Source organism: Mugil cephalus, chromosome 7, assembly GCF_022458985.1.
Source record: "Mugil cephalus isolate CIBA_MC_2020 chromosome 7, CIBA_Mcephalus_1.1, whole genome shotgun sequence".
Classification (NCBI taxonomy): Eukaryota; Metazoa; Chordata; class Actinopteri; order Mugiliformes; family Mugilidae; genus Mugil; species Mugil cephalus.
This window is the reverse complement of record NC_061776.1, coordinates 16,967,201-16,993,532: the sequence shown is the minus strand read 5'-3', so window position 1 is coordinate 16,993,532 and position 26,332 is coordinate 16,967,201. Positions and strand designations below refer to the sequence as shown.

The following is a 26,332-nucleotide window of genomic DNA, read 5'->3' as shown; positions in this document are numbered from 1 at the left end:
TATTTAATCTGGAGATGCTATTTCGTTGCATGTGGAGTGTGTATGTGTTTAGGTGAACACTTGGCTAAGCCAGTGGGACAGAAGCGCTGATGTGAGCTACCGTTTAAAATAGCCCAGACAGACAGCTGAGCAGCTGTGACCTCAGGTCCCCTGAACTCTCCGTTATACTCAGTGACCACACTGTGTCCTGCAATGTGTGTGTCAATACCTGCAGTGTAATACTCTGAATCAGTCATTACCCTTTTTAGGTACATTCTCATAGTTAATTTAAGACCGAAAGGGTAGTTTGAAGTAATTCTGAATCTTCCATTTCGACTCCTGAGTTTGTTCCTCTTATTGTCTCTATTTTAAAGTCAGCCATAGTTTTCCACGTCAGTCAGTGGTGTTTATTAAAAGATGACAGACGGCTTTGGTATTGCCAGGCAGGAACAATGAAGCCCAATTACAACTCGGGCAAAGTGGAGCCGTGATATCCTTGGCCCGGACACTCTCCCCTCTCCTCTCCTGCAGCCAGACACTCACATTCGCAGCAACAAGCATGAAATAGACTCCAAGGATCAAATATGGTGTGGGTGCAATTGGAAGTGTACAACTGTTAGACAGGGTGTGTGAATGAGATCATTGGTGTGTGTCTGTGATGATTTTTTTTTTTTTTTTGGTGTATGTGTGTGTGTCGCGTGTGACATTGCGCCCCTTTGCCAGGAAAGTGCTATTAGTTACATGCTCTCAGGCTGATGGCTAAAACAGTGGGAGGAGTGGTGAGACTGAGAAGGGCCACTGTCGCCTGATACACTGCCATCGAATGCTTTTATAATAACTGTGGAGGAAAAAAAAGATCAATTCTGCCCTGAAGACCAATTACACAAATTACTTCTGAATAGTTTTTGCTTCGGCCCTATTATATGTCTATGTGACTAATCTGGCTAAGGCTAGTAATGCTAAGATACATCCAAAAACTGAAGGACCGCATGACTTACACCTGATATAAACCAGGACCTCGCCGTCTTTCTTCTTCAGTTCTTTCCGTGTACTCTTTGTATCATACCAGCAAAATTGTGCATGCCTGCTTTATGTCCATGTGTGCTGGGGACAGACAGTGTAGACAAACTGGGGTCAAATCATGTTAATGAACACGCAAAGTTCCCCTTCAGGAGCGAACAAGGGGCCAGCCAAACAGCAGCAGAGAGTAGAATGTGACGGACGATGTCGCTGCCATTGTGACGCTGCCGAACCTGTTCATGTCGTTTGCACTTTCACACCGCCCCTTCTCTCTATTCCTGGTGCAAATACAGGCTGATATGTTTAGCAAAAGGCTTCCTGGATGCAAACAGAGAAGGTCAGAGCGACACAGCTCGCCCTGCCAATGCCCCCATAACTCTTTCTTCCTCTCTGTTGATGAGCAACAACTATGATAATGCTATTTATGCTAAAAGCTAATCCTCTGCTGGTTCCATAGTAGTGTCAGGGAAACCACAGGCATGTAGCACATAACGTGTACTTCCCAGTGTGTGTTCCTTCAGAAGCTCATAAAGTATCTGGTAGCAATGCTCCTACAATGTATTCCTTTTTGAGGACAGGGGAAATGTGTGTGATGACAACATAAACTATTGAAAAGCCTGCACATGCGCACAGGTGTTCGTGTTTATTAATCAGATGGGGCTTAAAAATGGGCGGAGCTACGCAAGAAATTACACAGCACGCTATTAAAACAACCGCATGTGCCGCCCTGACGGGCACAACACGAGAGTGGGTTACATGTAAATCAAGCACTGCCTGTACAAGCTTGCATACAGTCATCCTAAGGCCTCATCGGGAACCACAACTAAAAATACCTGCGTGTGTGTGAGTGTGTGCCATGACTGTGAGCCCTTTTTAAGGAGAACCTATTGAAGCTATCGAGACGATCAAAAGAGCAGAGCACTTTTAATAGAGCTCAACTACACTGTATCATAGCGATACAAAAGAAACAAAATGAGACACAAAAACAAATGGCAAGTGATGTAAAATATGTACATTTATACACATGCGGGGGTATAGGACTGTAAGTGATCAGCGGGTGCAATGCACATTGGTCTGGAACAAAAGCGTACATGGTGGGAAACAAACAGTTATGGTTACAGAACACAAAGTGTGACACACTTGAACTGCCAAAACCCTACATCGCAACAGTCACTTGTCATTAACTGCAGGGTTAATGTATGTATATGCGTGTATTGTATACACCTATTTAGCTTAGATACTCTTTCTGTGTAGCTTTTTTTAATTTTTTTTTTTTTTTTTTTACATGGTATAGTCAGCTTTATACTGAGTTTGCATAGCACTGACCATACATTCATTATCCTCATTCACACAGGCACTCCACCGTGCTAATAACAGTAGATATAATATTCCCGTCAGCACAAGAAAGGAAACAGCTGTACAGAAGAAGCCACTGTAGTCAGGTCATTCTGTCTTCTCCATTCCCATGCAGAATCATTTAGAAATAATAAACTGAAGATTTTTGCTTTGAACTGCTGCAGTTCCAAGGAATGGTGTGCAGATATCGGAGCTTAGGAGTCCAACAGAGGACTAAACATTTGACACAATACAGGAGGAGGAACTAAACAATACCATAGTCGATCAAACTGAGGAATCATGCAGGATTGTTCATATAATTTAGGGGTTTTTGTGTGCTACACCTACCTGGGTTGTAATCCAAAACTATACTTTGGAAGAAAAATGGAAAATCAGATGTGACAGTAATGATGGGAAAGAAAGGTTTCCATATTTTAGGTGGTATCACTTTAGAAAAGTTTGAAAAAAAAGCTGACTTTTTTTTTTTTTTTAAAGGCGCTTAGTGGGAAATGGAAATACTTTAGCCAATCCTAGCTGACATGAAAGTATAACTTCCTACATGTCCTAAAATCCTCGAGCCCTCTCCTTTTTCTCTTGTTGTGGGCCAAGGTGACTGCTTCTTCTTGTTCTTTGTTGAAGACTTTTAACACACACTTGTTTTATTTATTGCACCCATGCTTAAGGTATCCTCTCAGACCACCTTCTGATGACACCGCATTGCATATTTCATGTGCTCCTAACCACCTGATGGAAACGTGCTGTTCTTGTAAAGCTCACACAAGTCGGCTTGCTAATAATGTGAAGGGACAAACAATTTTGACAACCTTTTCAGATAATACATGCATTAATGTGCAATTCAACAAGCAAACACACAAAACAGGATGCACGAGAAACATTGGTTAAACCAACATTGTGCACATTTCGTTCAAATGTCCTTTTATGTGAAGGGGTGTTTTTAATAACATGTACGTGAGCTTGTGTATTTGGTAGTTCGGACTTGAAAAGATGACCATTCTGTAACAGAACAGCACACATGAATTACTTCCTGGGACACCTGGTTGTCTCAAGGGCACACAAGTTACTTCTCAATGTGTCCTTGATAAAAACGAGCCAGGCAAAAAACACACGTGAGTATGTGGGCTGTGCTCGGGCAGCAAAGTCCTCAATATCCCCCTCAAGAATATAAGTATAGACAAAAACACATATTGTTAAATGCCCAAGGGCTTGAGATGGAAGTTGATGCACATTCCTGCTTTATTTTTGATGGACAATAAATTTTTTGTGTTTTTTTTTGCATTGGTTTCTATCTAATATGGAGCGGTCAAGCACAGTCCATCCATTGCTAATTTCTGAAAACAAAAACCCATTCAGCTCAACCTGTTCAGAGCTTCTTCTTTTTTTTTTTTTTTTTAAGTATCAGACCCTCATAAACTCATCAAATCTTTCCACCTATATACAGTTACTATACACACCTAGTTCATCTGCTCAATATGTTCAGCCGTGCAAGTGTGCCTGCGTTGTACCTGTGAAGTCATTACATTTTAATCCCTGCCAAAGTACACAGTCATTAGAGTATGTCAAATCTTCACTTCTGGGCCAGGCGCCTGGGATTCATCTATCAGTCTATCATGCATTCCTTAATCCACAAAAAGAAATGAGTCGAGTTTTCAAATGAGCTGAGTCCTTCTGCCTGGCTGTCGAGCGGCGCCGCGATGAGCTTATTAGCTTGAAAGGATTAAAACCAGCAGCAGAAAAGGAAGACTTGCATATGTAAAATTCTTGTGAGTGAGTGTTTATATTTGTTTAAGTAAAATCAGAATGACACAGTCATTGAGCTGTAGGGCCGTATTCGTATGTCAATACTCATGTTTAGCCCCTAACTGCGCAGTGGAAACAGGAAGCCATATCAATGTAGATGAGAGTACATGGAATCAGTTTGTGCAAACACTCACACTGGTGATGCTACAGAACGAGTTCCTGTAATAGACCCACATCTACAGTGTCCTAAAATGCTTGTAGTTTCCCTTAATGGCCATCCAACCCTGTAGGACAGGAGCAAGGAGCATATGTGTGATATGTATATGAATATCTGTGTGCATGTAGGATCCTAAAGGGGCAGGGGTGAGGGTCGATTCACAGACGGCGCTGGCATCAGAACAGGATCCACTGCAAGCAGAGTCCAGCAAAAAGCAGTGCAAAGTTCCAGCTGACAGATGGCAAGCCCCCTATCACCCTCACTGAGGGGGGCCTGGAAGGGTTCACTTGTGGGTTGTCACCTCCGGGCACTCTCCCAAGTCCTTCACTGGAGACGACTTCATGTGCTGTGGGGACAAAAACAGAGAGAAAGGCAGAGATGAGGAGGCAGAAACAGAAATTAGTACTTCAGTGTGATCACGTTAATCTGCTTCAATGTTCACAGACCTTTGGCCTTGTCAAATTGTATATCATTGGCTAATCATCAGGATCCAATCACCATTCCCATTTCCTCATTCCAAGGGTTTCCAAAAACAATCAGACATTAAAATGATGTATGATTATAACTGTTACACTTTAAGTGGGTACATATGAACATCTGAAGAAGCACAGCTGTGACTGTTTCTTTTCAAAGCAGCCATAATTTACTCTCAAGAGTCCTTTAAAGCATTTCACAGATGCACTGACAGTGCCACTGCATTGCTGTTCATATACCAGTTCACTTATACATTTAACACAGATCAAACCAGTGTCACTGTATACAGTGTTTTTCCTCTACCCTCTATCTCCGTACACATCAATGAGGATTGACTAAGTGTCTGATCTCCAGCAGTAGATGATGGACAGTCCTCACGGTGTCATGAGGGTATCATTTTATAACAGACCCGCATTGAAAGTTACACGCAAAACACTCAACTTTCTTGCTGACATCAGTGAAATCTCAGCTTTCCTAAACTTCTATTTTGAGTGGTGACAATGTCAGTTGGTGTGTCTAACAATCGAAGGGAAATGGATTCCCTTTGCTCATTACTTCTGGATTCTTTTCATGGATCCATGTTTTTTTTTTAAACTGCTATGACTCCCACTGCTGTGTTCAGGTGTCCGATCAAGTACGTCTCTGTAGTGATGACCTAGTTGTCTAACAACTTGACAGATGTGTGTAATCAGTTAAAATAAACTCAACTAAATTCTAATTCTTGAGTGATATAGAAGAACAACATTTTTACTCTTACTCTAATGAATATTTTGCCTCCTTGTATTTCTAAGCATGCATTCCTTTGTTGAAGTGAGAAGACACATCAACCCATCCCTAACTGCTCTCGGGTTTGTAAGCATGCTTGTCTGAATAGGGCTAGGCAGAGCTCTAGAGACAAGACCGTTTCCCGTGCCAATGGTTTTTGTTGTTCCAGTAGACAATAGACAAAGACATCACTTATCCCAAATCAGATTGCTGTTATTGTTTCAATGGAAATGGGCTGCATCTCATCAGGGAGATGTCAGAAAACAGCATCTGAATGGGCCAACACAACACTAACACTGCTCTGCTACAGACTAACCAACTGGCTAATTAAGGGATCAGCTCCTTGCCAGAACAACTAATTATGGCATGGACATGGCTACTGCCAACTAGCTAAAATCTGTTTTTCATATAAGGTAGGTGCTTTGTGATCTTTGGAAAGAAGAATATTGGATACAATAACAGTTACAATGGGAATCAATAACCCATTCACCCAGGTGCATACACCGACCAGGCATAACATTATGACCACTGACAGTTGAAGTAAATAACATTGACCATCTTGTGATAGATGATACAATATTCTGCTTGGACCTGGCATTTGAGTGTGATGTTACCTAGGCATGTACCATCCACCCAGACCAGGCACCCATTCACAGAGGCCCCCACTAACAATACTACATTGCCAGACACCACAGGACACCAATCAGAAGACCCATGTCCATTCCCTGATGAGTCACAACTGTTTTGGAGGCACATGAGAGACCTACAAAACATTAGGAAGGTGGTCATAATGTTATGTCTGACTGGCGTCTATGGCAAATTAGTAAAGAAGTATTCTGTGCTCACTAGCCCAAGACAGAAGAGAGATTGAGCTCATTTGTGTATCCCGTCCCAAGAATGTTCTAGTATCCCTCATAGTGACCTGGAGCCAAATGGGTCCCAAATAATGGTGGAGGGATGGATCAGTTTTTTAAAGATTTTTTTCAAAATGCCTTAAACATCTCAAATATATAGATTTACAATAATAAATCATTAGCAAAACCATGGGCTTGAAGTCTCCAATACTGTTGAAGCTCAGAGCTCTACCACTGGTAGGGGCAGTAAAACTTTACGACATAGTTATTACTTTGTACTAAAAATGCAATGAAATATTTATCTTGGAGAAATTACTTTTCAACAAACTCTTCAACGTTTACTTTGGCAGGTTAATGAGGAAAAGTTCGTAATGTAAAAAAAAAAAAAAAGGCTAACAAACGCATAGAGCCAAACATGCACATGACATTAAAGCCCAATATTTTTTATTCTCTCTTTAGTTTTAACTACTTATTTTTATTTCAGATATTTGGAAATAAAAGTATATGAATACAACATTGTGACATACAGTTAATATGAAATCCATTTGAGAGAAAAAATAATATAATAAATAATGTCACAGGTTGGAAGGAGTTAATTAACGTAGAACAGTAGAAACAGAAAAGAGACAAAAAGAGGTTAGAGAAAGTTCCTACGGGTGAGCAGTAACTTGAGGCAAAAAGAACAGGAGGGCAGGGGATAAAGGAATGTGATGTTGTTGTCATAATGAGACAATGTTAGCAGATAAGCCGTCCTTCATGAGCTGGCTTGTGTGTAAATCCCCCAAATATGGTGGGGAAAACGGAGCGAGATAGAAAAACACAGGGTGGGAGGGAGTGAAAGATGACATAGAAGGTTAGAAGATGAAAACAGTTAGTTCAGTTTTTCAGCATGAGGAGGATGAATATCCATCGTCACTTGTGTCGAGACAGATGGAATCAATCACTTCAGGCGACTTCAAGGCTATGCGATGGCACATTGACATGCGCCTCCCATTAAAACAGTCAGTGACACGTGTTCTCCATCAAAGGCAAATGGGATTTGATTTGTAAAAGGAAAATCAAAAGCAACCAAAAAAAACTGACCTATGACTTTAAATTCTGTGTAAACACACAAGTGTGTGTGTCTATGAATTTGATTTGCTCCAAGCTTGCAGTAAACCGAGACTGACTGCGAGGAAGATAATAGGTATCATTTCCTTTTGTGCGTCTAACCATCCAACACTCAGTCTGTTATATATTGATCGTAGTACGTTTATACAGTTTAGGACCTTGTTGACCTTTGTGTTGGCGAACTGTGTGAGAAATTGTTCATACTGTCCTTTGCCACTAATGCCTCTCCAGATGGGTAGCTTGTGTGTTTGGAGGCGCCTCCAGTCTCACTGGCCAAAGAGGAACAACAGCTGCTTCTAACAAGCCTGGCCAGTGCACTGAGGAAGAGGTGGACGTCAGGCTCTGGCCAAGAGGGAGGAGGGGTGTGAGGGGTGGGAGACGGAGACGGAGACAGAGAAATAAGGGTTGGAAGGTGAGTGGGAGGAATAATAAAAGTCTTGGCCATCACTTCTTTGGAAAAATTCTGAGGGACAGAAAATTGCATGATGGTTCTCTGGGCAACCATGTCCGTTGCTTCCCTTCTCTCCCCTCCCACCGTGTTTCTTTTGGCTTGCCAGCCCACAGCCACTGTGGCCTCAAAGATTAAATCCTCAAACCTATGCGAAGGGAATTCAAAGACGGTTCTCAAACAATTCTCTTTCTGCCTTCAACTGATAAGATTTAGTCTCTCTTCTCCTCAGAGTCTCCTACTAGAATGCACAGTCAGATGGCATGCGCACAACACACAGGTATGTGCAAACAAATGCTTACAAAGAGTGTGTCGGACAAATCCATTGACTCAACAGTGGAAACTCAGGCTAATTTCCAGAATGTGTTTTTTCACCCTTGTGTGTAAGTATATACTCCATGTGTGTGTTGTGGATGCCTGCTTAGGACGCTCGACACACCGTGAGCTGCAGAGCTGTAATCCAGAAAGGAATGGTGCTACTGTATACTGAGGCTTAGCACATTGCCACACTGTCTGATATCAAGATAGCTTTCCAGACTGTACACAGACTTGTATTCACTACAAACATCGGTATGCAATATACTAATTCACTGAACTGTCTTCTATTTCCTTGACTTCAAATCCATCCAGAGCAGTAACGACACTGACCTGTTATCATGACATTTAAAACACGGTTGTCAGCTTTCACTCCCCTTGCCTGCTATGTACAATTAAAGACAGTCAAAAGGTGGAAGTTAGATTTATGACACATTGAGGGAGTGTAATGGAACTAAGTGGGGGTCAGTAACTTGTTTCTTCTCTGTTTCACTCTCCCTGTTTTCATCTCTCTTGGCTCATATCCCTGTCTTGACCTTGCAGCTCTCCTCCCTGCTAAGCTGTTGATGGGAGGCGGATGCAGGGTGTGGGGGTTGTAAAGCAGCGCATGGGTCTGGCTTTTGACAAGGCCACTGGATCTGCCTCATGGCGATGTTTCATTAACAGAGGTGACCTCTGACACAGTCTTTACCACTCACACAGGCAGACACATAAAGTAAGTATGCACACAAGTGAAAAGATTTATGCTGCACATGGTGCCTGTACACACACACACACACACACACTCAGAGACACACTAACAGGCTGTCTGAATGTCAGGATTATAATGTGATTAGCTAGTCACCTCTCACCTGAGAGAAAACAGGGTTTATTTAACTGCTATCTTTCATCAGCAAACGCTCTGGCAAGCGGCTAAATAATGAATGATGATTTTTCTAGATCCTGGAAAGTCCTTTTATGACTTTTATGCAATATACATTATGTCTGAAATGCTTGGTTGCTAGGTCACTACAATTCAAAAGCAGAGAAGTGAGTAAAAGTTATCTGCCATTAACAGAGGCAGAGCATTCTTGGCCGATTCAACCTAATGTGTAACCTTTGCCAAATATTTACTATGGTACCTGCCATCCATCTCTTTGACAGCAAGAAACGTTCTGGTTCCAAAGTGAAGATAGGAAAGTGCCACAGAAATGGTACAACATTTTGTATATGCACAAACTCTAAAGAAGAATGAACACTGGTTGTTTTCTACACTACGTTTTCTACCATATTATACTGAGCTTGGATAAGCTGTTAGCCAGGTCTCCTTTCTCACCACTATAAGGTCCTACATCAAAAATACAGTGATGTGAAAAGGTAAGAGTGTCTCACAGAAACTGTTGACTTTTTCCATCATATTTGAACAAGCAACCCCTCATCCTCTTTAAAACCAAAAAAAAAAAAAAAGGTCAAATAAAGGGTATATATTCAAACGGCTAAAAGAGTCATTTTTGTAATTTATTGGAAGTAGAATGGTATATTCACAGAGGTAAGTGTATTTATTTCAAACTTTCAAATCCTTAAAATTAGAATGAGGTTTGCCAGATTAGGTGCAAAAGACTAGAATCTTCTTAGTGAGTGACAGGTGGAACTTTATTTAAACTTTGGATACAAATGAGCCTTGTAAAGGATTTGTTTAAGCTCCCCAAATCATTTAAAATACATAATTCCACTGGAATGAAAATCATTTACAAGTGGTGTATATTTCAAGTGACTGTCAATTTGTCCAGGACACACTGTCCAACAACTCCAAAGGTCTGCAGGTAACTCTTGTACCTATTAGTCTCAAAATGCACGTCTTAATCAAGAGGTGATTCAATGTACAATGCAGGAGATGAAGCACAGTGTTGGAAATGTTTGTGGTGGCTTTGGTATCTCTGTCACTCAACAGTCAATCAACTTTAAAGTCTCATATCAAAGAATGCCTCCGTGCCAGTTAGCGTTGAATCAGTTCAATGATCACTGTTACTCTATGGTTTGCAACATTTTTTATTAACACTGTTTCATTGCCTGCATGTTGAGCCCTTTACACACCAAGTAGTATGCAGGAGTCTTTTTTCATTCTTGGGCAAAACCAACCCATTTCCATGAGTAATCAGCGTGCCTCCAGTCAGACCTTTGGGCACCAATAAAAGACTGATGTTGCTCTTGGTGGCCATGGATCATTGGTATCCTGACATTCTTTGCTACAGATGGAGAATGCAAAAACTGTTGGGCCACTATGCTTCTTAAGGCCCCTCTTTCACTGTTCCACACAGACATTTACCTTCCTGAGCACTCACACAAAGTTTTCTTATCTCTTTTCACACACACTGTCTTACAAAGAAGGGTAAGGGTAGTGGGTGGAGAGGAGGGGAGGATGAATTCACACAGTTCATTACTGGCCATCCATCTCTGCGCTGTTTTTGTCCACAACCCACTCTTTATGTGGTGGCATGTAAGGCAGGGGCTCCTCACCCCATCAAACTAATCTCCCTATTCAGTTTTCTAAAGACACACACACACACATGTGCACACACACTCAGACACACACAAACTCAACATCTCTGAGAACTGTCCTACTGGTTCATAGGCAACCTATATAGAGAAACCAGGACACTGGTACAGGTTTTCTGGCAGGCAATTCAAGGGGGCAAAACTACTGGGGCACCACTGGGGTAAACATCCTAGCCTAGAGCTAACCTAGCAACGAGCATTGCAGCATGGCAACTCCAGCGCGATGGAATTTGTCCAGTGCCATTCTTGGCTGTACCAGGCTATTAAGCTCCTTGGCAAGATTTAAAATTTACACCCTCAACACACAAACACATATGGACGGAAACAAATCGGGAAATAGGGCCCTGGGAGGACAGTGACCTCCACCAGTCGACGTGACAGTTTCTCAAGATGGAGTGGAATCCTAACCAGAAGAAAGCAGCCTCTATCTGAGGCGGACATTAAAGACCCAGTACAACTCTTCAATCTCACACATGGAGGCACACATGCAGCACTGCGCACATGGGAACACACACACACACTACACCTGTGTGCACTCAAACACCAGATGCCTCATTGCATTGACAGGTGTCAGGTTGTCCTTGTAGATAGACAAGCGTGAAGGATGCGAAAATAAACTCACATTCGTATTTCCTTGCTCTACCTTTCACACTCGCACACTTGCATGCACACACCATCCATTATAGTCAAGAGGAAGTGCACATCAGGTACCACTCAAGAGACACTGTGTGTGCGACGCCCCTCTTGGAATCAGCCAATTGGTAGAGAAGACACAAGATGAATGCTCTCACCTGCTCCTCTCTGTGCAACAGAACCTTTTCAGGGTGCACATTTTACAGTTTGTTGTAGGAAAGTATAGATATTACTCCTGACAACAACAACGAACATCTGTATCCGAGCAAGCCAGAATGTATAACAATGTATATGTATGACACTTGCTTGGCCACATACATAAACAGAGCGGAGTAATATGAATTAAACAAAGGCAAACTGTTTGGTGTGCTCTCATATCTGTGCAATCTTGCCCTGGAGTGTTGCGGTATAGGATTTTTCAGCTGTTGAAGTTCAATTGACACTAAAGGATGAAAGGGCTGGGGGAGGAAAAAAGGTTTTAATGTGAATAAACTGTCATTGAGCAGGGTGCTACCTGCAGTACGAAAATAGGGCATAGAGAAAAGAGTGCAGGCTTGTGTTGCTCCATGCAACCAACCTCTATGAATTAACTGATTTAAGCTACTCGCCTTTACAACTTCAAAGTGTTTTCAGAAATCTATGTGCTATGAAAAAGAAAAAAAAAAAAACAACAACGGCGTGCTGTGATGTTATAAATGTTTGATTATGCGGGGGTGAGTGAGATACTTTGATGTAAACTCTTGGTTGCATAACTGACTGCGGTTTTAGAATAAAATTACTTGAAACTCAGCACTAAGTGCTCTGTCATTGGCCGTTTGAATCTAATCTGTAATCAGCAGAATCAGTGAGGGGACATCTCCGTCCCAGCCCTCAGGTCTGACTGTCTGTTCCAGGTTCAGCCCTAATTGCCACATTAGTTATGGATAAGAGAGAAGGGCTTTGTCGCTCTCAACACTGATCAGTGGGATTGGCTTTTAATGAAGTGTTTTGTGTCTGTGTGTGTGTGTGTGTGTGTGTGTGTGTACCTCTGATGCAGATATAATGCCCGTACACAGACTTGCATGGCAGGTAGTCAATACAAAATTGGTCTCATTGTTACCAGCCTCCATTATCTGACCACTCATGCAATGCTAATGCACTTCCATCACATAAAACAGATACTCAGACTTTACTTTACCATGAAAGTTTGCATTGCTTGAGATTGAGATAAAATTGCCTCCCGACCTCCTTCGGCACTTTCCTTCCCACTCCCCTCACCTAGTCTGTGTCTCCCCTAGAATACCAGGCTGAGATGAGACAAAGAGGATCATACTCATCCTTGCTTATCCTGCTACTGTATTTTTCAATATAAATGGAATGTCTGCCTTTATTTGCAGAGTGCGGTGTTACAGAAGGAATGCCTGTCTCTGTGTTAGTATCCAGGGTTGTGCTCCAGACGAGGCAAGACAGCCAAGGGGGTTACTCACTTGAGCTCAGACCTGCACCCTCCCCTCCAATCCCCATTGCAAGCCGCAGCATAGAAGCCAGGGTATGGGCATTAACAAAGGAGTTTAAATAAACTATGGGCATCATAAAGTTGTCTCAGCTGTGGGTCTGTCGGTTTCTGTAGCCAGCGACAAAATATTTCCGTAAATGAATTGAATACTGATTAAATCTGGTCTGAGTGAGAACTGAATCTAAGCCAGACTGGGGATAAGGGCAGAAGAGTGATATAGGGTGCTACGCATACAATAAACCTGAAGTCATATCCACTGCATTTGCAGCTTCCTATAAAGAACACTTTATGAGTCTGGACACAATCTTTAAAAAGCCATTTACTGCTTGGAAACTTGCACGTGTTGTAGGGACTTCTTGTTATATTAGTGAATAAGAGTTCCTTTTGTGGTATAATAGTTGCGACTTATATGTAGTTATGGTATCAGAGCACTGAGCTCCTTGTATTGTGTGTCCCTCCGCCTCACGGCAACCATCCCAAATGTGGAATTCCATGCATGATTTTCACTAATTTCTCTGGGTAGTAACTCCCACCACTTCCTTTGGTTTATAACCTGTTGCCACACAAGAGATTCTTGGTGCTTCTCACCCAGGTTCATGAAGGTGTGCTGGAGAGGCTCAATCATAAAGGACTTACAGGTACTGCTTAGAAAGGAAATGATGATGCTGGCTAATGAGAACCATTCTCCTCTGATGACCGTGCGCCTAGGGAGCTTTTCAAGTTAATATGCTCTCAAAGTGCTATGAAAACCACAGGGCAGAATATTCGAGGGTAGAAGAAAGGGCCCACTGGAAGACAAGGTGGAAGAAGTATAAATGGAAAAGACACAGACAGCAGGAAATGGAAGGAAGCTGGTTGCAAATTTAAAAAAAAAAAAAAAAAAAGTGAGAGTGATATAATAAAAAAAAGAGATAACCTTGTAGAGAGTTTAAATTTTGACAAATGGGTTTGAACACGTATTAGCCTCAAGGATTTGCGCCGATCATTAAGAGTTCTCTCATGTTCACTACACAGAAAGGACATTTCTCTGAATAGTTCACAGACTTGCTCGAGCCATGTATGGAAATCTTATGCAGTTATTAAGGGTCAGATACAACAAACAGATGACTCTGCATATATCAGACCAAATATGTGACTCACTGCTCCCATATCTATCCTCAAACCAGACCATCCTCCTGGCCAGCCAAAGCCATCTCTGATCCTCTTGTTCCTTCCTCTACAGCCCTACTCTGCCCTGCGGAACTCTCCCTCAGCCCCTTGAGCTCCAGATGAAAGGCTAAGGGAAATGGCAATCATACTGGTAATATCCGCACTGGGACGCAACCGCTACATCTGCGAGCCAGCCAGTTTCTACACACGCCAGTCCCTAGGGGCCCCATTCAGCCCAGGTCCTAGGATGGGAAGATTGGATCTATCCAGCTTGCCAGGGCACACAAGTACCAAATCCTCCATCCACCCTCCTAACCCTCCTGTCTCACGGTAGATTGAATCATAAGTTTGTAGGTTGAATATGTCTTCTCTGGACCTCAGTCTTTTTATTCTCATGTAACTGTACTTCCATGTCTCTTGTGCTGTAATGTCAAACTCAGACAGCTTTGGCTTTAACGTTCAATTCTTTTCACCGTGTCAGATCCTCTTCTCTCCCCTTCTCCTTTAGTTATGACCTTGAGTCCTCTGCCACGTTGCACTTCAACCTTAATTTCAACTTTTCTGATCCTCCTTGCAAGTTCTTTAACATTAAAGGCAGGTGCGTGCCGGGTCCAGGTCAACAGCAGGCTGTAGTGGGCTTGTGGTCGCTCCAGTGTAATCCTACTAACACGGGTGTAGGTTTGGCGTATCCTGCCCAAGCAGCCATTCATGACAGGAATGTGCTGCCCTTGCCAGGGTGAACAGCTGCTGCACACCTTTACGGCCTTATAGGGTTTAGAGAGAAGTTCTCTCTGTGCCTTTGACATTCAGTTAAAAACATCCCTCCAGTGCTGTTATAAAACTGGTATGTCTGACCACTGACAAGGTCAGATTCAAAGACATGTTGGACAAACCTCTTCTTGACAGTCAGTACATATATGTAGACAAGAATACAAAAGTGAATAGCAAAATACTCATGAGTGTGTGTGCATGTGTGTGTAAGAGAGACTGAAACAGTGGGCATTGATGGATGGGGAGCACAGATTTGCTCTGGTGCCCTTCAGGCTTTCATGCAAAACCTGCTGAATGGAGCTTTCCTGGGCCATACTGGCCTACCTTCCTTTCTATAAAATGTGTATTTGGAGGTGAAGTTGTTAAGTGTAGAGCAAAATACACAATAACACAATGCTGCAATGTCAAGAACCACAAAGCTAACAGCCGTAGATGTAAAATAGAGTTCAGAGTTTATATTCCTTGAGGTCAGGTTTACACTCAGGCACACAAAACACACGGTCATATCCGGGAGTTTCTTGACAATACACACAACAACTCAGTCTGAAACCTTGTCATAGCTAGATAATTATTTTATGTTATGTAGACAGGATGGCAAACCAAAACAGTAATTGCATATGCTTTCAAATTAGGCAGGTATAGCTATGGAGCTGCAGAGTGTGTGGAAAAAAAAAAAAAAGAGAAAAAGCCAGAGGTGTTGTGAGTTTCTTGATGAGCTCACCAGTGTTCCTGACAGATGGTGTTTGTTACCAGAAGAGAATTGTACTTTCATGGCTGTACGGTTCACACTTTTTCACTGCACATCCCTCCGGCTCAATCACAGGAAATGTTTATCCATGCATTTACTTCTCCCCCCTCCTCTGAGGTGAATAACCTGTCTTCCCTTCTTTTATGACTTCTCACACCCTTACCAGGCAGACGGCTTCGGGACACTGTAACAGTTTTTTTTTTTTTTTTTTTCCCCAGCAAATACAAAAGGTGTTAGCAGTGTGAACATATTTTGTTGTTGTTGTTGTTTTCTCCCAAGTCCCATCCTAAACTTTAAAGATGTCATGCCAACTATAAGCAACCCTACAATATTTCCTCTCTGTTTCATTCCCTCGATTCACCTGTTCTTACAAATCTATAGAGAAGGCCACAGATAACTCTTCCTACTTCCTTGGACTCATGAAAGCAGGCAGACAAATAAAGCACTGTCCTGTCTTTTGATGCACAGACATTTGGAGTCATCTTCTCTAATGTGCTGCTGTGGGTATTTTAGAGATTAATACATGAACGAGCTATCTACAAATGAATGGCTCCTTTGGAAGCAGCAGCGTAAGAGTTCCCCGGCTAATACAGCTAATAAGCCATAGTCACGCCAGAAAATGTACCACAGAAGAGGCTCTTACAGCTGCAGGGGAGATGGATAATATGGTTCATTAAAGATTTGCTGATTTATTATCCTCTTCGTGGCTGTGGCATCGGCAGTCCGTACATGACCATGCCTTGTTTAGCTGGCACACAAAGTACGCCCGCATGTCTTGAGGCAAAACAAGCAGGAACTGAACCAAGATCAAACACGGATTACATCATGTAATCACGCTGAACTTTCTTTGAGTAGTGGAGAGAACGGCAGCCAATGGGATGGGAATATGAGTATTAAATCTGGCTTGTAGGTCTTTTTATTGTTGGGGCATATCTGTAATATTTAGCTAGACAGTCTTAGTCTTTCAGTTTACCTACAGTATAAACAAGCTATAAAATCTAATGGTAGGTAAATCTTAAGTATGTATGTACAAATATATGTATGTACATTCTTAAACATACCGTACTCTCTGTATGCAATAGGCTACAAGTGTGAATCTATCGCATCTGAATGACTGTACAGACAGTGAGTCTGTTCTCTGCAGATTAGCACTGTTCATTAGCTTGGTAATGAAGTCTCTCTCAGCAGAACAGTGGGCGGTCATGCCCCCTTTTAACATGGATCTTGGGAACTCTGCCATAGCTACACAGAGGCAAACAAATGCAAAGACTGATGGAAAGTAAAGTAAGTCTCCTATCCTACAATTTCACCCAGTATTTGAAAAGTCATAGAGCAACAAAAGACATAACATCTGTCTTGCTGAACCTGCCCGCCTTGTAATACATGCATTAATTTTGATTCACTACGATTAAATATCATCCATCAAGATCAAACTGGTCACTTCAAAGATCCTGGAAGAAGATAATGTGACGGATGCCACATATGACTGAAAAAACAGAGCTGGACAGCCATTATCAACCTGAAGCGTCCAGAAATTCCCCAATAGTTGGACTCTCCTTGTGTCAGATAACAAGTATGCCATCTCTTGCCTCTATCTTTCAACTAGGCAAAACTAGTCACAGTTGTCATGTAATAGATCCAATGGAGGAATTAGTTTTTATTAGGCCAAACAATTTTCTAGAAGATGTGATTTTGTAAACAGATGACAAACATGTTTTTAAAAGCTAAAAGACAAGCATGGGATATGGATTTATACTTCGAGCTCAGGCTAATGGGGTTTGTTCAGCAAATCTCAGGCAGTGGTTTTGATTTATTATTCCCTGCTGTTGAGATACTGGCACTGCTCTCAGAGCTCCAATAAAGGCTGGCAGTTTTTATCCACATTGGAACAAGGTGCAAAGCTGAAAGGACCTGTTTTGACATGTGCGTAACCAGGATTGTAATGGCTATTGACTGGTGTATTAACTGTACTGTGGAGTTTATTACCTGTGTTATGCCCCACTGGTCACTCATTCTTTATATGCTTACCTAGTCTTATTCCTCTATTTTAAGGAAATTACCAATCAGGCAGAACATTATGACTAATAGCATGAATAGTATGCAGGTCATCCTTGTGCCTCCAGAACAATTGCGGCCGTCCTGAGGGTATCCTAAGGTGTCCTGACGTCTTAGTGAGGGACCTCTGTGGATCAGGCTTGTTAGTGCATCCCATAGATCATGATCAGTTTAGGATCTAGTGACTTTGGAGGACAGGTCAAAAGCACCTTGTGCTGTTTTTTATGTTTTTTTTTTTTTTTTTTAGTTCTTCCTAAACCATTTTTGTGTGTGTTTTCGGTGTCTGGCTGCCTACTGCTGAGGGTGTCATTGCTATGGGCTGGGGATGTCTGGTCTGGTCTAGGTGGGTGGTACATGTCTGAGTAACATCCACAAGGATGTCAGGTCCAAAATTTTCCCAGCATAACACTGTATTGTTATGATCACTGTGAAAAAATCTTTTTAAAGGATATTTTGGGTCCATTTTGGCCTTATTGTGACTGAACAATAACAGAGGACAGGGAACATGCAGCAAATTCAAAATAAGGACATCACTAGACACAGAATTCAACTATGTGTCTAGTGTAAAGTATCTGTTAATATGGTGGTTAGGGATTTGTGTTGGACAGAGTTAACATGCCACCTACGTACAAAAAACTGCTGAATCAGCAGCAGATATTTTCAGCAGTCTTGCCCTTGTAGGTGCCCCCAGTGGGGTCTTAAAACTTAGATTTTTATGCAACAACACCGAGGCAAACTGTGTTCAAACTTGTATGAACAAATATACTTAACAATAAAGTCTTTCCTGATTCTGAGCCTTTCGCTTTCAATATTTCGTATGTGCTTTCCTCCATCTCAGACAGTAATATCTGCTGACTGCTTATTTACAAGCCACATGAAAAAAGTCAGAATCTCGGTATATACATAATAATATATACATATTTGTTGCCGTGTGCATAGATTGGCGTATTTTTGCACCTCTACATTCCTATCTAATCCCTCCGTGCTCATAAGACAAAGCTTTACAGCTGACTCCCTTGTGTGCAGGTGGAAAAATCAAACAACATGCTTATTAGTGATGATTAAATTAAAACGTCTGCAGGAGATCAAATGATTATCATCAAAGCCAACACAAGCCCCCACAGCTCCTCTGTGACACCTCGTACTGCACGTGTCGGTGTGCACGCGGAAGTAAATTGGCTTGTTGTCTCAGGATCTGAAGAAGCTCCTGAGACACCACCTTTGCTGAGCCTCCGCAGAGTGTGAAAAAATGGGACTTAAAGCTAATTTCTCTTGCCATGTAGGAGGTAAATACGAGTGAATAATCTGTCCTCAGAATGCAGTTCAAGCATCACTGAGCTAGAGAGAAGAGAGAAGGGACACTGTCTTGTCAGAGGCACTGCTGTTCATTGCTGTACACTGCAACATGTCCACTTTGTGAAGGTACAATTAAAACAGTGAATCACCCCATAGATGGCCATCACTATAATGTGAATGTGATCTTTTTCTATGGATCATGAGAAAATATGTGAGGTTACAGCATGTCGGAGTTTGTGCAAGTGGAAATGGGTATGTGTCACTTACACTCTTTTTCTTGACCATCTCCCGAAGCTTGACAACCGTCTTCATCATCACAGTCTGTGGTGCTGCCCTCCTCTGTTTCCCCACTACCCAGCTCATCCCAGGGATCCATCTGGTCCAGTTTTGGAAACTTCTCCTGGGTCTCCTACATGGACAAAGACATATGAGGCTCATTACACAATGGTTCATGTCTGCAGAAGTTTCTTTTTCATACTTACCTAATTTTGAGAGAGAATCATTCAAGAATCAATGATTAGATTGATTTATATAGAACAGATTAGAGAAATCCACATGCCTTAGATTACAAGTGTTTTGTCAGACATTTTTAGATAATATTCCATAAGTGTACACGCTCAAATAAGAAACACTTATAGATACTGCCACACTGTTGTACCAGCATGTCCCAGAAGAACACTGTGCTTCCTAGAGTCCCTTGTGTAACAGTTGTGAATTTGACACATTTTGTCTTGACATATAAAACCTTGTTACTGAAAGCAAGGGCCAACAGATGACACATAGTTTCCCGGGGAAACAAAAGAGCAATGTGGGCGGTGTACAACAGAGAAGGCCCCGGGTGGTAGGATGATGTGTTTCATTTAATTACAACCACATTTTACGAGAAGCATTTATTTAAGCTTGAGAAAGATCCATGAAATAAAATCCTGTTAACATTTTTTTATCTCAATAAAAACTCTCATAACTACTGTATGTTTGCGCATGAATACATCACAGAACAACACTGCTCATCTTTATGATGAAGCATTTATTATTAAACGATGTCCTCAAACGGTTGCAATATACAATACACATTTTAATTATAAAACATTTTAAATCAGGAAACATATGCAACAACATTTTGAGATAATTTCACTACTTTTATGGGAGGAAAAAAATTCCAACACCTTCACTTAGAGGAAACATCATATCATTCTATGACCACAGATCAGCATGGAGACTTCCTCAGCCTGGAGCATGAAGAATGACTCCTAATGGTGTCCTTCCCTCCTTGCATGGGGCCAACTAATTAGATCACCCGCTGGTCCTTCCTGCTGTCAAGCACCGTCAAGGTGGTCTCGGTTCTGTCACATCATGTCTGACAAGGGGCTCTCTTGACACAAGAAGAAATGAATCTTTTGGATTAAGAGGTTGAGAGGCACGAAAAACCAGGAAGGTTTGATGCATGCATGAGAAAGCAGGATAACGAGATCATCCTGGTACACAGCTGACCTTCATGTAAAGATGTTGAGAGGTGAGTAGGTGAGTGGGAGGGATGGGGGGGGGGGGTTGGGGCTTCGGGTGTTGAGGGATGACAAATATCCTTGACAATGACACCTCATGTACCTGACAGTAAAGGTGACCTTGAGCTAATTTTCTCAGATGTCTTCAACGCCCCCATACGAAATATGTGTACATGCATGTGTGTGTATGTGTACATGTGTATATATAATATAATAAACTTAATGCTAAATGTAAAGCACCACCGTGAAAGAAGATTAAGTGTCTACAGCTATGTCATCAGCCCCATGAGGCCATACTTATGCACAGTGGTACTTCAAGGTAAATGTCAACATCAGCATGCTAACATGCTCACACTGACAATGTTAACATGCTGGTGGTTAGCAGGTATAATGTTTACCTTGCTCTTAGCTCAGTTCATGCCACTGCTTGCTAATTAGTAACGTAGAGAGTAGCTCAGACAGATGGGAATGTTATTATTGTGGCATAAGAGGAAAAGTCAGGGAACACTTATCTTCTAATAATCCCCTGGGAGGCCAGAATGTGTATATAAAGACTTGTCTTAGTTTTGAGTGTTACATTAATATTCAAGTCACTGACCTGACAAGCAGAAATAGTGAGGTAAATAATATGGAAGCCACACAAAACTTCTGGAATGCTGTCTTATGAATATTTGATTGTCAGCAGCAATTCAGTAGCAGCTCAGCTGGTGTCAGAGTTATTAAAAGAGTAGTTACAAACATTCTTTCTGCATTTCTTCCAGTGGTGATTACAGCTGTCTGCCAGGAGGAGTGACAAGGGGAAATTAAAGAGATCCTGACAAAAGCAGGAACTCATGATAATGTAACTCATTACATCTGTCATACACCCCATTAGAATTCAGTGTGAACGAAGATGTACTTCCTCTAGCCTGAGTGAGTAAAATTAGTGCTACACTGCAAACGTACAACCACAGCACAAAGCCAGGCTTCATGAAATTCAAGTGGGCCCTTAAATACGAGCAGGCAAAACATATCACTTACAGGAAAAGTGAAAGCCGCTGACAAAAGCGGTGTATCTCAGTTTCCATAGATGGACAGTTAAGTTAGAACAAGATTGCTTAGAAAAATGAACAGTATTTCATGCTGGTTTCAGTTGTGCATTTTGTAGTTATGCGTCAGCTCGCATTACAACCTGTTGGCAGACTCTTTGTGTGTTCTGTATTTGTTTCAGAGTTTGCAATGTGGTATTGTGTGTTGGAAATATGAGCAGTCTTAGGTAGAGAGCCCATAGCATGCATGAGTCAGACTAAAATGTCAGGCATAACATTATGACCACTGGCAAGCAAACAGCGCTGACCGTCTTGTGACAATAAAACATTCTGCTGAGAAACTGACATTGGTGTGCATGTTACTTAGACATATACCACGCACCAAGGCCAGACCAAGTGCCCATAGAAATCCTCCTTGATGACCCCCACCCCATAGTAATGACACTTCTTGATGGCAGCAGCCATACCCAGCAGGATGCAGCCTGACACAGGAAGACCAGCATAAGGTGTTCACCTAGCCTCAAAATTCCCTGGATCCCAAAATGAACAAGCCTGATCCACAGATCCTGGTCCTCCCTCAACCCATAGGACCCAAAGTCCCCCTCTAACAGCATTCTGTTTCCAGACTTCACAGGTCAGAAGGCCCCTGTCCATTCTCTGATGAGTTACAACTGCTTGGGAACAAGCGAGACCTACACAATATTAGGAAGGTGGTCATAACGTTGATGTGATCATATGCTCTCTACGTCTATTTCGATAAGGCATGTGATGTTTGTAATTATTGCAAGAACAGACAAAATGCATTTCATGGTCCTAGACGGCAACCACGATAAAACATGAACCTTTTTATATTATGTAAAGCAACTTAATAAATTCAGTGCACATTCCATGAATTCACGAGCTAATGCTCTGCTGAACAGCAGGATATTCTGTTCCATTAGCATCCAGACAACCAGTTGGGTATTAAGCTTAATAACTATGCCGTTCGGGGGGCGATTAATACAATGCTGCTTGGCCCAGCTGTCCTTAAAGCATGTTAATTAGAATAGGAATCAATTAAGGTGCTGCGGCTGTGGAAACCACAGTCGTACAATTGGTGGTTGGCTGCTGTCCAGTGAAGTTTGTTGGGTTGTGTTGTTTATGCCAGGACTGCAAAACTAGAGTTTTCTTTCTCATCCTTCTCTTTCTTTCAACTCGTAATTTAAAAATGTTACACATGGGGAGCTTAGATGTGGTATTCAAACAACATATCAAAGAAGTTTCCAATTTATCCTTGGAGGCAAAGCAAGAGAGATATGTAGTATTTCAATATGAGTTCTAAAAAAAAAACTGCAGTTTGCATAGAAAGCAGTGAACAGTCTTCATCTCTCTCTCCCTCTCTGGTCTCTGATAGAGGCTGCTGCTCTGGGCTTCGATGAGTCTCTTAAGTTTCTCAGATTGTCTTTTTCAAAAATGCTTTTCTTTCGCCTTTATAGAGGAAGCATTCATCACATCGGGGGATATGTCACACACATTATATGATAAACTGTGTCAGTGCATTTCAAACACGGAAAAGGACCGCAACTATGAAAATGATAGAAGAAGAAGAAGATGATGATGATGATGAAAAGAACTCAGATCCCATACATGAACAATATGTTCAACAGTAGAAAGGATGAGCTGTAAAAACCAATCTCCATGTCATATCCTGCTGCTCTGTCTGCTATGGTAAATGTGGACCTGGCAGAACATTCAATAGCTGCAGGCTTCATGTGATGTGCTAAGCAGAGGTCCACTGTGACCTTAAACCCTACAGGGAAAAATACCTTTGTTCTAACATCACCCAGGCTTTTTTGAAACACAAAAAATACTGCACATTAGCGCTGGATAAGACATACTTCTGCTGATTGAGAACAGACTTCTGGTAATGAGAAAATAAGCTGTGGAATTTCCTATATTGTGTATTTCTTATTGAAGATAATTGCATGTGCCAACTTCTCCCAGAACGATTTTCATTATTGTATGTGATGTAAACTAGAGCAATCAAGATTTGCAGATGCGCAGGCTAAGAAAATAGACACACTATGAAATGAAAGGAGAAAGAGAAAAGTGGGAGAGTCCGAGAAATAAACTTGAACTGAGTGATACTTTGCACGTAAAATTCAGACAGGCGTTTACCGTTGTGTGAGCACATGTGAGGGCTGAGTGTGGAGGAGTTGGAAAAAAACAAAACAAGATACCAGCGTTTGCCTTTAAGGCTCGCCTTGAAATTACCCTGGCATCCAAAGACAAATCAGGTATTCCCAAAGGGCTTTGAATGAAATCCCAAATCATGAAATATTTTCTAGTTCTCCTCTCGCCGTGCCAACTAATTCCCCTCTCTCTTTCTTTTCAAAAGCATTCTTTAGTCAGAGGATGATGGGGCAGGTTTTGAGAGCATCAAGGGCTGAATTCTTGCATATATTTGACTGCAACCCAGTCACGCTAAAATCCGCGCTGCCAGGAGTAACCAATCACCTCCTGAAGGAGTCTGGTAGAAAGACGGCACAGTTCAGAGTGTGTATGTGCGCGGAGCTTAATCAGACGGCTGCTACAGACAGAAGTTCCAATTTTAGGTGGAAACTCTTTATAAAATAAATGATGAAATGTAAAAAATGTGAAATGTGGTCAGTGGGGATGGAATAAGAACCCTGAAACTTTTGCAATAGTTGTGTGTGTGTGTGTGTGTGTGTGTGTGTGTGTGTGTCAGCGCACACAATGTGTAATATGTGTGATACTGCCAAACTAATGAACCAAGATCATAAGTCATAACCTTTGCATGCCCACATCAAGGCATGTGCTCTTTTTCTGCACTAACAGTTTGAAACAGTATCCCTTCATTGAGGGCAGGGGAGGCGAGACTACATATGTGGACGGTGAAAAAAAAAGAGATGAGGAAGGAAAAGCTGGAGGATGCTGAAGGAAAAAGTGACAGCGGTAAAAAAAAAAGAAAGAAAGAAAGAAGAAGTCTGCACAAGTCCTCTCAACTTTTATAATAAAATTCTCTCCATTCATGTATACTGTATACCATGAAGGCTTTTGAGGTAAAGAAAAAAAAAACATTGACTGAGAGATATAATAAGCATGTATTATGGGTGGGGGAGTCTGTTTATGTCCACAGATTCAGAGGAAATGGTTGCAATTCTGTCTATATCTCACACTGCCTCTCTAAGAAAAGGCAGCCATGGGAGGACAAAGAAACAGCATATTTTCCAAGTGCAAGTGTGGACAGAAATGGAGCATTCTAGGAAGAGTGACAGGCTGCAAACAAAAGTAACTGTAGAAAACTTTGCTGCTCAGTCAGCCATAGGTGCTGATTCAGGAGGAGATACAGTATGTTGTAGGTGTGGATTAATGGGGGTCTTTTCGGTCAGCCGGTCTCCAGACAGTCCCTCAGTGATGGAGAAGCAAGTTCTAGACCGGACAGCACTAATAATACTCAAGAGTGGGGACTTAAGCAACAGCCTGCATTGCCATCCATAACACAGACAACCATGTATTTGAAATCAAAGGCTTGACAACACTCTGGGACAAGTACTTTTCTGCCATTGCTGTTAAAAATGAAGCCGCTACAAATGCTTTGTTCAGAGCTGACGGACTGATATTTCGCCTTGTTGACCTTTATATGCGAAATCCATACAGAACGTCTGAAAACAAAAAGACAGACATAAAGCTAGATCTCAATAAATGGCTGGACTCAACGATACACAAAAGCATATGTGTGTGGACAACATAACGAAAACTTTTACCCATGGTCACATTCAGTGGGTGGAATGAATTCACAAAATCAAATTGTGTACCTACCCTTTTTTCCTAGTTTTCCTTTTATTTAAGTGGTTTGCGTCTCAAGTACTTTTCCACATTTCCAGTCACAGTCAATAAAAAAAATTATGTCCACTGGCAAGAAAAGGCTGGTTTGGTTGGATCTGCTGGAGGAAAGAGATTTGTGTCCAGATAGGAGACACCCAGTCACTCTCGGATCACATTCTCTGAAAGATATGTTTGAATATTTTACTTCAACAATGGAGGTTCACCGACCTCTTCTGTATCGAGAGGTGCAGGTGCGAGAGTTGCAGCAGAATGCATTGAATTTGTTAGGGGACTAAGATTAGCATGTAACCTGTCTGAGTAAACTCAATTTATCATGCAATGCACCACCTAACAAGCGTGCTAAGTGACCCAAATCAACCACATGATGCTGCATGTCAGGAAAAAAAGGGTGCATGTCGTGTTTGGCTAAATGCCAGAGCGCTCACGGTGGACCTCCTATCTCCAACTTCAGCATAGGAACTTTGATTTTAAATGAGGTGTGGAAGTCTTTTTTGGCAGTTTGTGATAATCCATCGTGCTAATTTAGTTCGGTGTTTGAAAATGTTGCCTGAGTGGCTAAATGGACTGGATATATTTTTAATTTCAGTACAATTGTAGAGCACTTTTTTACCATCCTTGTATTCACTCAGTGACTTATGAGTGAAACTTATCAAGCTGTTTTCTAGTTTAAATGATGACAACGTTGTATATTCATGGATCTAAAACTGCATCAATCAATAAATATTGCTCCTATTTGAGGGTATTTGTTTATTTGGCTTATCACCACTTAAACTGTTCAACTTTTTCACATCACATTCAAAATTTGCCAAATTATTAGAGGAAAATTAACAATGCAACAAGTGTGAAATCTGGGTTGAACACAACTGCTAGAATATAGAGAATATACAGTAAATGAGACCAGAAAAATGTGGCACATAATTTGTGTAGGCATTAATGCTTACAGAACGAAAGATTTGTCTCCAATTAGTGAACGCAGTTCTTCTTTCTCAGGTATTA

At 41.6% G+C, this 26,332-nt stretch overlaps 1 protein-coding gene across 3 annotated transcripts in view; it reads right to left on the bottom strand.

Annotated features, from left to right (window-relative positions):
* Positions 1–1,906: 1,906 nt before the first annotated feature.
* The window catches only part of gpc5c (glypican 5c), a 93,906-nt gene continuing 69,480 nt past the window's right edge, over positions 1,907–26,332 (bottom strand). For all 3 annotated transcript variants that reach the window (XM_047590239.1, XM_047590237.1, XM_047590238.1), the window contains 2 exons: positions 19,225–19,366; positions 1,907–4,655 (listed from right to left, as the gene is read on the bottom strand). In XM_047590239.1, coding sequence (XP_047446195.1) covers positions 4,486–4,655; positions 19,225–19,366 — 312 coding nt within the window. In that variant the 3' untranslated portion in view covers positions 1,907–4,485. The remainder of the gene's footprint in view (positions 4,656–19,224; positions 19,367–26,332) is intronic.